This window comes from Sinocyclocheilus grahami, unplaced genomic scaffold (genome assembly GCF_001515645.1).
Source record: "Sinocyclocheilus grahami isolate Dianchi unplaced genomic scaffold, SAMN03320097.WGS_v1.1 scaffold416.1, whole genome shotgun sequence".
NCBI lineage: Eukaryota > Metazoa > Chordata > Actinopteri > Cypriniformes > Cyprinidae > Sinocyclocheilus > Sinocyclocheilus grahami.
Genome location: NW_015505595.1, coordinates 836,028 through 849,069, shown reverse-complemented (window position 1 = coordinate 849,069; position 13,042 = coordinate 836,028). Strand labels below are relative to the sequence as shown.

Below are 13,042 nucleotides of genomic sequence, written 5' to 3'. Positions count from 1 at the left end.
CAAATCAGCCACAATGCAGAGAAAAGTACACAACAATAAAGGGGTGACAAAATTTTACTAGGGAGGATAGCCTATATAAATAGATATCTGCTTCAGTGGTCTAAGATTATTTGGCCCTGTCTGTCAGGTACATACCTATCTTTTAGTTTTAGTAACCTTTTGAGGATAACTACACTTGTCCCTCATTCATTAATGGCATCAGCACAGAATTTTTATCCATTGATAATTGCTCTCTCTCTCTCATTCTCTCTCTTTGACCAGTATTCTGGCCTCTTTAGCAGTTTCCTCTTCCTGACCATCTGCTGCATGCGGAGTACTCACCTCATCTCCTCAGTGGCAAAGGGAACCGGTCCCAGCAGTTGCCATGGAAACAAAACACCATCGTCAGCAATAAAGTTATTCTAGAACAACTCACACACATACGGATAATGTGAGTGATCGTATCACAGTAAGAGAGAAGCCTCAGCTGGATTTAACACAGTTTCATGGAGTGTGACTCAAGAGAATATGCTCTTCCTTGCTGAGAGGGACAAGAAGAAATGTCATTAGACAGAGACTCAAGAACAAAAAATGCCAACAGAAGAAAGGAGACATGATTTGAAACAGAGAAAAAGACTCACTTTGTTCTCACTTTGCCACAAAACGTTACACACCAAGAACTTTATTGCATAAATAACTAGGAAATTACCTAAAACCTTCGGTCTAAGAACATTATAGACACAATACCAAGAAGATATTGTCAGTAAGATTTTTTCAAATGTTTTTTTTAAAGAAATCTCTTATGCTCACCAAGGCTGCATTTATATGATTAAAAATACAGTAAAAATCGGTGCCGATAGCCTCGTGCTTAGTGCGTTGACATACAGCGCAACTGCGCTCACAGCAAACCGAGTTTGATTCCCACCTCGAGATCCTTTGCTGATCCCGCTCCCCTCTCTGCACCCCAATACTTTCCTGTCATCTCTCCACTGTCCTCTTAAAATAAAAGTCACAAAAAGCCCATAAATGTGTGTGTGTATATATATATATATATATATATATATATATATATGTAAAAATACTAGAATTGTAAAATATTATTGAAATGTGAAAATATTTATTTGTATGATGGTAAAGCTCAATTATCAGCAGTCATTACTTCAGTCTTAAGTGTCCCATAATCCTTCAGAAATCATTCTAATATGCTGATTTGTTTATTTTATCAGCGTTGACAGCAGTTGTACCGCTTAATAAAACCATGATTTTTCAGGATTATTTGATGAATAGATAGTTAAAAAAGAACACAATTTCTTTTAAAAAAAAGGACAATGTTAAAGTCTTATTTTGATTTCTTTACTTTCATTTTTATTTTATTTTAATGAAATTCAGTGAATTTCTTGCTAATTAAAAGTATTCATTTCTTTAAAAAAAAAAAAAAAAAGTATGTGATGAACTGTCTTTAACTGAAAAATGAGTGTTTACTATTGTCATTTTGCATTATTGACACTATTTTCCTAATTAATGCTGTTCAGTTGCTTTGTCACAATCTGTATTGTTAAAAGCGCTATATAAATAAAGGTGACTTGACTTGACTTGACTATGATCCCAAACATTTAAATGGTCTTGTATATGTATGCAGAGTGTTCATATAGTGGACAATAAATCAATCTTGTTTTATTAAATCAGTCAATTTTATATCTTACCAAGTCAGTTGCTTGGAAACCATTTAGATGCACATTTAGATTCAGATAACTTGCCTCTGTGTGTCTTAGAGCATGACGGTTTGTAAACAGCATTGCAAATGCACTACATATACAGTACACTGATTAGGTTACATTATATAATTCATTAGGATTAATTTAGGATAAAATAGTGATTTAAATGATATTACATAGTTATAAATATAAGTTTAGTACATAATGTACAGTCAAACGACATCAAGTCTACACAAGTCCATACAATCATACGTCTAATGAAAAGTAATGTTGTGAAGTTTTGATCTGGCTGATCTGGATCTGGCTGTGCTTCTGAAATGACATCAAACAACCAACAAGAAACACAGTTTGAGCAAAACTGATATTATTCTCATGTATAAGCACACTGGAGTGTGGAGACAATGATGTGGCCAAAGGCACAAAATCACGCAGTCATTATATGTCCCTCACTTGCACAAAATATTCAGGTGCGAGCTTGTGGTTACCACTGAAGAAAAGGAAGCAGGATGCCGTTGTAGATGCCATCTGCCAGATATATTAGTCAGAGGTGTTAATGAGATAACATCTCAATCAGGTATCAAAGCTACCTCTCAGTCTTTTCTCATACACCGCTGATTGTAAAGTAAAACATTCATTTCAGGATACATAAATAATCACCTTTCTGACAAAACAAGGTCTGTTGTGAGAACGATTTAACAGTTCCCAACCATCCTGACTCCACCTCATACTGTGCAGAAAAAAAATCAGGTTCTGACTAGTTTTATCAGAGCATTCTTAGAGTAAAGAAGCACATCTTGTGCTGATAAAAGTGATAAACTTCATACTCAAACCCTCAAAACTCAGTTTTCAGTGTATGCATCTTTAGTATTTCATTCTCCAGCACATGCACACTGTAAAAGCAAGAATATTTTAGGAGATATTTCTATCTGATCTGACCCTCAAAAATGATTTTTTTCTTCTATTGTGTATCCTAGCTAAATTGATGAAATTTAGACATCAAAAATATATTACAAAACGTAATGTTTTGTTTTAAACGTCTTTTAGTCATTTAGCTAAGGTGGTAGGCTACCAAAATACAATTTGGGTTGTGCAAGACGAACACCAACGCCGGTAAATTAGTGACAAAAAGTTTCATTTATTTTTTTATCTTTTTAAATATCAACCCCATTGAAAGTCACTGAATATTTCGCACAGTGATGGACTAGATACAGTGCTATCACATTGCCTTTTTCAAGGGGCGGAGACAAAGGTTCCGCTCGTTCTTCTGAGCGCATAGTGTGCCAAGCAGGGCATGCAGGTAGCGGACTAGCAGTTGAGTAGCCTACTGGGTGATTTGAGACGGTGACTTCTGCTGCAGCCTGCAGGTGCTTTGTCTTTGCTTCGTTGCCGGACAGTGAAACAGCGAGACAACGGTAAAGTCATTTGGATTGCCTCTAGTTTTATGTTGCAACGATCAAAATATATGTGTGAAGTTTGACAGTTGCAACCCACTGCGAGAGCGCTGACACGCTGATGCTCGTTTGAACGTTTCGCTTCTGGTCTTGAATCTCAGTGCATTATGTTTCTAATGATACTAAATTGTTGATTTAAAGACATGTGAAAGACTAGAGACGTGATTAAATGCGTAAAATTAGTTTCTTAGACAAGTGTGCGCACGTACTGTATGACATTAAATATTAATGTTGGTCTGGATAGTGAATGAAGAGCACTAGAAGTATCGGGAAGTCCAATACTTTTAAAAAATAGCTCAAATATAGCTATGATGTAAAATACAAAGTTTACAAGTGTTTGGTCGTTACGTGATCCCTATACTTTTAAGTAGCCTATATGTTGTTTTATAGTTTTGCTATTATTCTAGCAGTATAGCCTATTAGCTACTGTTATGTGGAAAACAGTAATATTAAAGAATTTAAGAAGTGGGTGTACATAGCCTATACACACGCACACATGTTGCAACCCACTGCGAGAGCGCTGACACGCTGATGCTCGTTTGAACGTTTCGCTTCTGGTCTTGAATCTCAGTGCATTATGTTTCTAATGATACTAAATTGTTGATTTAAAGACATGTGAAAGACTAGAGACGTGATTAAATGCGTAAAATTAGTTTCTTAGACAAGTGTGCGCACGTACTGTATGACATTAAATATTAATGTTGGTCTGGATAGTGAATGAAGAGCACTAGAAGTATCGGGAAGTCCAATACTTTTAAAAAATAGCTCAAATATAGCTATGATGTAAAATACAAAGTTTACAAGTGTTTGGTCGTTACGTGATCCCTATACTTTTAAGTAGCCTATATGTTGTTTTATAGTTTTGCTATTATTCTAGCAGTATAGCCTATTAGCTACTGTTATGTGGAAAACAGTAATATTAAAGAATTTAAGAAGTGGGTGTACATAGCCTATACACACACACACATACATACATACATACATACATACATACAGTCAAACCAAAAATATATTCAGACACCTTCAACATTTCTCACATTATATCACAGTTTATTCACTATAGTTTACTGTGTCGGAACAAATTCATCTTGATAATGTCAGATAACTTTGATAGAAAGGTATGTAATGGATTACAATCAACCAAAAATTATTCAGCTGTTAAATTTAAGTACACTATTAGATACTACCAATTTAGGTCAACCAGTTACCAAGCAATACTTAATTTTGTTCAGTCTGTGGTGTAAAAAGGTCGCATTAGCAATTAAAGAAAAAAACACTTGAGCAAAACATGGTCAGGTAAAAGAGTAAATATGTTTTGATCCCAATTGAAGAATTTTTGGGTATAATATGTCACAGTTCACTTTATTGTGCTATCCTCACTTACATAAAATAACTCCTGCACCCACTAGTAAAAAGATATCAAAATTATATCTGGTGTCTGAATAATTTTTGGTTTGACTGTATACACACACACACACACACACACACAAACAAGGGAATGTGGAACTCATAGAATATATGTGACCCTGGACCACAAAACCAGTCATAAGGGTCAATTTTTTAAAATTTAGATTTACACATCATCTGAAAGCTGAATAAATAAGCTTTCCATTGATGTATGGTTTGTTAGGATAGGACCATATTTGGCTGAGATACAACTATTTGGAAATCTGGAATCTGAGGGAGCAAAAAAATAAATAAATCAAAATATTGAGAAAACACCTTTAAAGTTGTCCAAATGAAGTTCTTAGCAATGCATATTACAAATCAAAAATTAAGTTTTGATATATATACAGTATGAAATTTACAAAATATCTTCATGGAACATGACCTTTACTTAATATCCTAATGATTTTTGGCATAAAAGAAAAATCTATAATTTTGACCCATACAATGTATTGTTGGCTATTGCTACAAATAACCCCCAGCGACTTAAGACTGGTTTTGTGGTCCAGGGTCACATATAGCCTACAACAGAAGCCCTTTTCCACTGCAGTTTCTAATTTCCGTATTTCTACCAATATAAATTTATCGTAATATCAACTCTTAAATTACATTCAAAATTGTGCAAATTGTTTCATTTTGTTTTACTTGTACATACCCTGTATCCAGTTGTAAATCAGCGCAGTCCTCCCCAAAGCATATATTCCTAAGGTATGAAAAAACACTGGGCCTCGGCATAAAAGCACATAACACAAAGAGACCATGTATCGAGGGAATGAGACTAAAGCTCAGTGTTTATTCATAAAACAACTTCCCCTGTCACAGCAGTCAAATCAGCTTTCAGTCTTTAAATGGCTTTTTTGTTTTTCTGTCTTTCTTCCTTGTAATGCCTGTATTGATCTAATCATGTTTGCATGAACCCTGAGGCCTGTGTTCAAGTTTAAGGGAAAACAGGAGATCAGTTTTCAACAGGTTTTTGCAAAATGCAGTTTTTATTTGCATTTAGGTGTATTCATTTCTTCACATGGTTTTAGTTTTGTTATCTTGATAATTACAGATTATTACGCATACTGTTTGCAGAATATGATATGGAGTGCAGATCTGTGAAGGGCGGATGAACTGTGACAGGTTCAACAGTACTGACAGTGTTAAGGATTATTTAATCATTTTTAATTACGCATGATGATATCAGTGCAAAAAACAGTGCAAATTTGAATTTCACTATTAATTTAAATTAATTTCAAAATTTCTTAGAATCTGGTTCGTACCTCTTTTGCTTTAATGATAGCAGCATGAATTTAACCCGATGATCTTGTTCTCCAACATGATTTGAGAACAATCCAAAGAGAATCTTGAGCTTCGATAGAAAGGAAAAATTCTGACCATGTGTACAGAATCACAAGATCAATCTCACAAATCTACTTTTTTGATTAATGAGCTAGAAATAGTGTAGAGTCTTGAATATGTCATACTCATTTTACATCATAATGTTTTTGTTTTTGTAAGTTTAAATTCGATTTTGAATATCTTATTTTCAACGTGGACTTTTGGACCCTGTATATAAAAAAAAGTTTTTGATGGACTTTTTGATAAACTTTGAAATATTAACTCACTTTAGTTAATTAATGTAGCAAAGAAATTATCTAATTTGGTCTAATGTATTCTGTGTCATTTTGTCTCATTCATTATATTCTATCTCTTTCTCGTTCATAGTCAAATTAAGTCGGTTTAATCCACAACACCAAAACAGAACAGCTCTCCTCTTCACAAACTTCACTAATTGTGCATCACTGAAAAGAGAGCAGACAGTTTCTGTAACACATAGTCAGGCAATAAATTAGGTTTCCAATTATCATATGTTGCTCAATTTGCACTTCGTTTCATGTGAAGTTGTTGCTTTTTGAACATGCATCAGTGGGTCTCCTCTGTCCCCGTCTGCAGTACGGCAGGAGCTCAGTTTAGGCAAAGATAACTCAGCACTGTGGAACTGACAGAGTACATTAACATGACTGACAGATCAGCTCTCACATCTAATCGCTGCTCATCTGAGAAATGGTTTTTCACAAGGCCAGAGGGGTGAGGAATGGAGGGATCAGACGACTTCAAATCCATGTCTCAGAGTGTGGCTCAGTGTAATCTAGAGGTGACAAATTGAAATAGATGACATTGTAAGTTATGTCGGAGTAGGACACTGCAAACCAGCACATGGATGGGCTAACACAGCATGTACAATGTAAGGTCAAAAACATTACATGAAATGTAACTGATTTTTCATAAAAGTTTTGTTTCGCTTTTAATTTTAATGTTTCTTTATGGAGTTTGACATGCTGAATTATACTTTTTTGTATCCTTTTTAACAGCGCTCATGAAAACTAAAAAAAAAATATGTTGACAATTATGCAAGCTAATCTGTTATTACTCATGCATAAAAATTACTTGGTACATGCATAATACTTGAGCTAACATCAGTTGAACATAAACAGTTACCAAAAGAGAGTCTTCCAAAACTTCAGAAGTTTGATGATTTTTGTCTTTTATGGCTAGTCCCACAATATTTTGGAATGTTCCGAAAAGCACTAGAATATTACAAAGCGTACAGAAACTTTTCCCATCCTTGCAAAATTAGTCGTTTTATTTTTTCCAAGAGGCATGATTAGATGCACATGCATCTCTTTGAAAGAATGGACAGTATTTTATGCAGAAAGCATACATCAGCTCGTTTATTGTTGGTGCAGTCGCGGGGCTAAAACACCTTTGTGAACTATGAGACAATATCACAAACATTGATGCAGCAGCACACTTTGAAATCATTTAAAGCTATAATATGCTTGAGAGAATAAAGTTCTCAATGCCTGTATTCACAGGTAAGAAAGAGGGAGATGCCGCACAATGCTAGCTGCAGATCATTATCATTATCAGTTCTGTAAGAAAATAACCTACATATTAGGAGGAATCAAACTGTCCATGGTCTTTTGTGATAAAAGAGCCTGAGCCTGATGTACTGAATGAAAACATTTAGAAAATGTTCTCTTTATGAAAGAGATAAACGTATCAGCACAACAACGCCTGGGTTGTTGATTTCATGTGTGAAATGGCTGTTTCTTAAAAGTGCAGAAGTAAAAATAGACTGTTTAATTTGAAGTGCCAAAGAGGGGAGTGGAAAATTATATCGGAAAATAAAATGCAATGAACTTCTACACTCTTAGAGAGAAAAAGGTACAAAACTGTCACCAGGTACTAATTACGGTAAGTACTAATATGTACCATTTAGGGCTAAATATACAAAAAACGTAATATTTTATTTTTGCTTACAAGACTTCAGAAGGCAAAAAACATGTGTGATATGTCCCCTTGAAATTTTGGATGAAATGTCCCCTGCTGTTCACAGAGGTCCATGTAGGAATAATGTGTGATGTGTTTTAAGTCAGATCATAGGATGTTAAGATCTTCATAATGCGATCCATAAGAAGATTTAAGGTGTATATACAGTAAGACTCATTTTTATTACTCCATGTAATTTGTCCTTTTAATATTTTGGTACCTTTTTGTGTTGCTCTGGTCTTAACAAGTGAACCCTTTTGATAAATAATAAGCATTTGTTAATATATTTTATTATACATTTAAACATAAGGGGACAGTTCACCAAAAATAACAGTTTAGTAAACCATTTAGAAGACAAGTCAGACTATTCACACACTGTTCTTCATACAATGAAAATGAATGATGACTGGGGCTGCTGAGTTTCAAAAATGACAACAAAAAAAGTCCATAAAAGTACCAGAACAATAGTCCATATTACTTGTGAGAGAGCTACAGCAGATTAGATGATTATTAGTGAATAATGGCTTTAAATTTGGCCCCACAAAGTAAGTGTATGACCTAGATAGGAGACTTTATGAACCTGTGTTCAACTAAGGATTAAAAGTTGATAAAGGGTTAAAGGTTTGTGTTTACTTCTGCAACATTCCTCTTATAGGGAGCCAAAGCCACATTTCTTGTTTACCCACGTGTTTTCTCTTGTACGGTCACCATCTCAAATGGAGGATGGGCAAGGACATGCATCATACTGTAGTAATTAAATATAATTTAATCTGCATTTCCTCCTCTGCTGTTTGTGCAGCTCTCCTTCCTCCTGATCCTGCTGGAAATTATCCTGATTACCAGCATCCCTTCCTTTCCTCTTCACTCTGAAAAGCCCAATTCAGAGGAGAACAGAGAGGACCTTTCAATTCTCAGCCAATCCGGTTAAAATGATCATCAACCAACTTGCTTAAAAACATTGTCTTAAAGAATAACTCCAATGCACCCACTGCAAAGATAACGGGGGAGTTTTGTGTTAATGATGGAAAGACTTAAAGGGTTAGTTCTCTGCAAGAAAAGCTTAAAAAGCCTAAAAAAAATCTTTAAATAATGAGTGTCTGTTTGCCACTCTAAAGGTACGGTTCGACTTTAGAAGACCTGGAACATACAATAGGGCATATTCATGTAGGCTTCATCTATGGTCTTCCATTCATTTTAGTTTGTTAATTTTCACCCGTCTCTGTCTTTTCTTTAGGTGGAGCTGTGATGGCCTCTTGAAACCAGTTAAACAAGTGTCTCAACGTCCTCAGATCACAGGCATTGTATTATAGTAAGTTGTGACCTCTTCATTCACAATTATAGGTTAATACAATCATTTATTTATTTATTTTCCCCCCCATTAAAACCTTTTTTGTGAGTGGTCAGAACTTGAAACATGAAAACTTACAACCAACTTACTCCACTTTAATAAAGTCACACTTTTGCATTGCATACAATTGCCTCTAGCCAGCTAACCACAGCTGCATGCTTCTGCTTAGCTAGAACACCAGCAGGACTTTGGCCTCTCTGGTCTTTCACAAGCCTGAGGTTAACACATTTACTCTACATTTTCTTCATTTTGCCACCCTGGTTTCTCTAACCTCTAATCTTTCTGTGTCTCCTCCCATTTGTGGTAGCTTGTAGACCCTCCCCTTCGTTCACCATGGAGGCCAGAGGAAAGTATGACTTCAATGGCAAAGAAGAAGATGAGCTCAGCTTCCGGAAAGGAGACATTCTAAAGGTGAGTGATAGAGTTCTCTAATGCACAAAAAACACTTACTTTGATTGCAGAGTTGTGAAGCCCTCAAACTAAAGGCTTTCAAAGACCACTCAGTGCACGATTTGCATTGACCACTACATGAAAAGGGTTACAGATGCTAGCAAAAAAACGGAACAGTGTACAGAGGAAACAGTAAAAACAAGTATTTATAAGACAAGTCCAGCTATATTTCTTGGAAACATCGCAGAAAGAAAAAAAATACTTGCTGAACATGGGTTTATACAGTTCTTGGGATGCTCCATGACTGATAAGAAAATGAGGCATTCAAGATGTCTTCATAAAGTTTGAGAGGTTTTTAAACACAAATGTAGGTGCAAACCTGGACCTATCAAGCCAGTGGGGTGAAAGTTGCACTATATATACTATGGATAGTTATATAAAAAAAAAAAACTGTTGAAACCTTTTCAATAATTAAAATAAAAATTATTTAATAATACTTAATAATAATAATAACTGTATGAAAATCATGCTTGCATACCATAAAATATTGGAATTGTAAGATAAGAAGTCCTAAGTCCTAATTATAAGTTAAAAAGTCAAAATTACAACATAAAAGTCCTAATTATGACAAGTCATTGACTTTTTATCTCATCTCATAATTTCAGCTTTTTAAGTCATAACTGACTTTTTATGTAATCATTTTGACTTGTATCATAATTTAAACTTTTTTTTGTCGTAATTTAGACCTTTTGTCAAAATTGTATTTAAGTCATAATTTTATTTTGTATGTTACAATTGTGACTTTTTAATCTCATAATTATGATTTACCATTTTTGAGGGTTTAAGAAATGGGCTTATATTCATTTGAACAAATATTGCTCTAAACAGATCCTGGGATCTCAAGACGAGTGGTTCAAGGCAGAGCTACATGGTCATGAGGGCTTCATACCTAAAAACTATGTTGACATGCAAACGCTGAGGTGAGCTTATGCTTGTGATATTAATGTTTGCTTTTTACCACATGCAAAAAACCTGTGAGCATGTACACTCTTAAAAATAAAGGTTCTTTATTGGCATCAATGGTTCTATGAAGAACCTTGAACATCCATGGAACCTTTCAAATGCAGAAAAAGTTCTTTATTGTCGAAAAAGTTTCTTTAGATTTGTAAAATGTTTTTCAATATGGTTCTTTTAGGAACTGTTCACTGAAAGTTTCTTTTGGGAAGCACAAATTCTTCTATGGCATCACTGTAAAAACACCCTTTTGGAACCTTTATTTTTAAGAGTGTAGTAGTTAATATCGTGAGTTATTGTAAAATAGATAAAGAGAGAGAGAGAGTAAAAGACCTAAATTAACACAAAAGTGTATTTGGATTCCAAATTTCCTACAGCTGGTTCAAAGAGAACGCCGGTCGTGGCTCGGCTGAGGAGATGCTCATGTCCCGAGAGGTGGGTGCTTTCCTGATCCGTGGCAGCCAGAGTTCCCCTGGAGACTTCTCTATCTCAGTCAGGTAACAAAAATGAGGAGAGAATAGAATTAGTCGATTTATATTAGGATTGCAGATTTTGATTTTGCCTGTGTGTTTGCTTAAAGGCATAGTTCGCCCAAAATTATTCAGTATTAACCCACCATCACGTCCTTCCAAACCTGTATGACTTTCTTAGTTTTATGCAACATTTTTCGTCAATATAATGGAAGTCAGTGGTAACCAAAAATATTTGGTTACCAATATTCTTCAAAATATCTTCTTTTGTGTTCTGCAGAAGAAAAAATATAAAAACAAAAAAATTGAGATAAAGTCACAGTCCTGTTAGCCTAGTGTTAGTATTTCAGCTGGCGCATGAAGGTCACCCTTAAAATGCTGTGCGTCTGTAATCCCACAAATTGTCTTGTCAGTCTTTTTTAAGCCATGAGGATGAAAGATCCTCATAGACTAGAGCCTCACACCTGAGCCATCTCGGCCCACACACACTGAATCTGGCCTATGGAAACACTCCATCAATAATGCATCAATAACATCCATCTTATTACAGGGGTCAGACAGTCCATTTGTTTCAGCCATCCTCTCATAAATCACCTGTACAGTAGGTCCAAACTGAATGCACAGAGAGAGAGAGGGTTCCCTCTAGTGCAGAAAGTGGGTTGTGCAGCTTTTGTTAATGGCAGTTTATTAATAATTGCTGGACGTTAATACATTCTGAGGGCTGGTAATCAAACTCGAATAAGTTAGAAGCTTCTGCTCAATGACTGCATAGTTTTTTTATAAGTGAGTTTATATATATATATATATATATATATATATATGTATATATACATACATCAGTCTGTCATATGATACCAAATAAGTGTGAACAGTTAGGTTTCATTTTTCTCACGTTCATTTATTTATATCTCTTATGTCTGCTCAGACACGAGCATGATGTACAACATTTTAAAGTTATGAAGGATAAATCGTGCCAATACTACCTGTGGACGGAGAAGTTTACCTCTCTAAACAAGCTTGTGGAGTTCTACAAGACCACCTCCATATCCAAGCAGAGGGAGATCTTCCTTAGGGATGGAAGTGGGAATGAGCCACGAGCACCTCCACCTGTAAATAATCTCTAGATTTAAATCAATAAATACAGTTTGCTGTTAATCTTCTAGGTTACTGTTTATACTTCATCTCCATGAAGGCACACTTAATCATTAAACTTTCTTTTTACGGTTTTTGGACTCATTTATCTGCTGATTTCTCTTGTTTTTCAAGGGACAGTTGATGTAAGAAAATCAAAAAGTAAGACACTGTGATGGAGATTTTAATTTCAAATTTAAGATTTTAGCAATACACTATGAGCCGATTCTGTCAAACATGGCATTTAAATGTGGATGAAGCTGAGAGTTTGTGTACAGGAGATAAATAATATTAATAAAGTCACTAAATCGTCCTCATTTTCAGTTAAGGAGTCAACCAGAAGTTCGGCCTTCCCCAGGTGGTGGTTATGGCGGTCCCCCAACCTCATCACAACACCGCAACACGACAGATCAAACTCACAACCAGAAGGTACGAGCATGTCAGCAGTCAAATTGAAACCCTTTTGTGCACGCATTTAAAACTGAAAAACCTTGTTGAATTATTGAAAAGCTTTCATTCATATTGAAGTACATTAACCGCTGTTCCAATCAACTGCTCCTTCTGTCTTGCAAAAACTGATTATTAAAACACATGGAAACGAATTATTTTAAATATAAAATATGTATTGCATATATATATATATATATATATATATATATTAGGGCTGTCAAAATTAACGCAAATTAATTTTAACTGCACTCATTTTATTAACGCGCAATTTCTGTTTGACCCCTGGCCTAGCCCATAGTGACTTCTTTTTTCTTTCAAAAAAGCGCCTAG

The 13,042-nt window shown here is 35.1% G+C and overlaps 1 protein-coding gene across 1 annotated transcript; it reads left to right on the top strand.

The window, feature by feature from the left end:
- The first annotated feature begins 2,897 nt into the window (after window positions 1-2,897).
- Window positions 2,898-12,718, top strand: LOC107551143 (GRB2-related adaptor protein 2-like). Its single transcript, XM_016232646.1, has 7 exons — window positions 2,898-3,106; window positions 9,144-9,218; window positions 9,565-9,668; window positions 10,536-10,627; window positions 11,039-11,158; window positions 12,057-12,240; window positions 12,587-12,718. The coding sequence occupies exons 3-7, from the start codon at window positions 9,591-9,593 to the stop codon at window positions 12,716-12,718; spliced, it is 606 nt and encodes a 201-aa protein (XP_016088132.1). The 5' UTR covers window positions 2,898-3,106; window positions 9,144-9,218; window positions 9,565-9,590.
- Window positions 12,719-13,042: the final 324 nt, after the last annotated feature.

Bases quoted from the DNA above. Each gene is read 5' to 3' on its own strand.
- LOC107551143 (XM_016232646.1), top strand. From the start codon at position 9,591: ATGGAGGCCAGAGGAAAGTATGACTTCAATGGCAAAGAAGAAGATGAG. The intron at 9,669-10,535 runs GTGAGTGATAGA...TGCTCTAAACAG, and splicing joins GGAAAGGAGACATTCTAAAG to ATCCTGGGATCTCAAGACGA. The intron at 10,628-11,038 runs GTGAGCTTATGC...AATTTCCTACAG, and splicing joins GTTGACATGCAAACGCTGAG to CTGGTTCAAAGAGAACGCCG.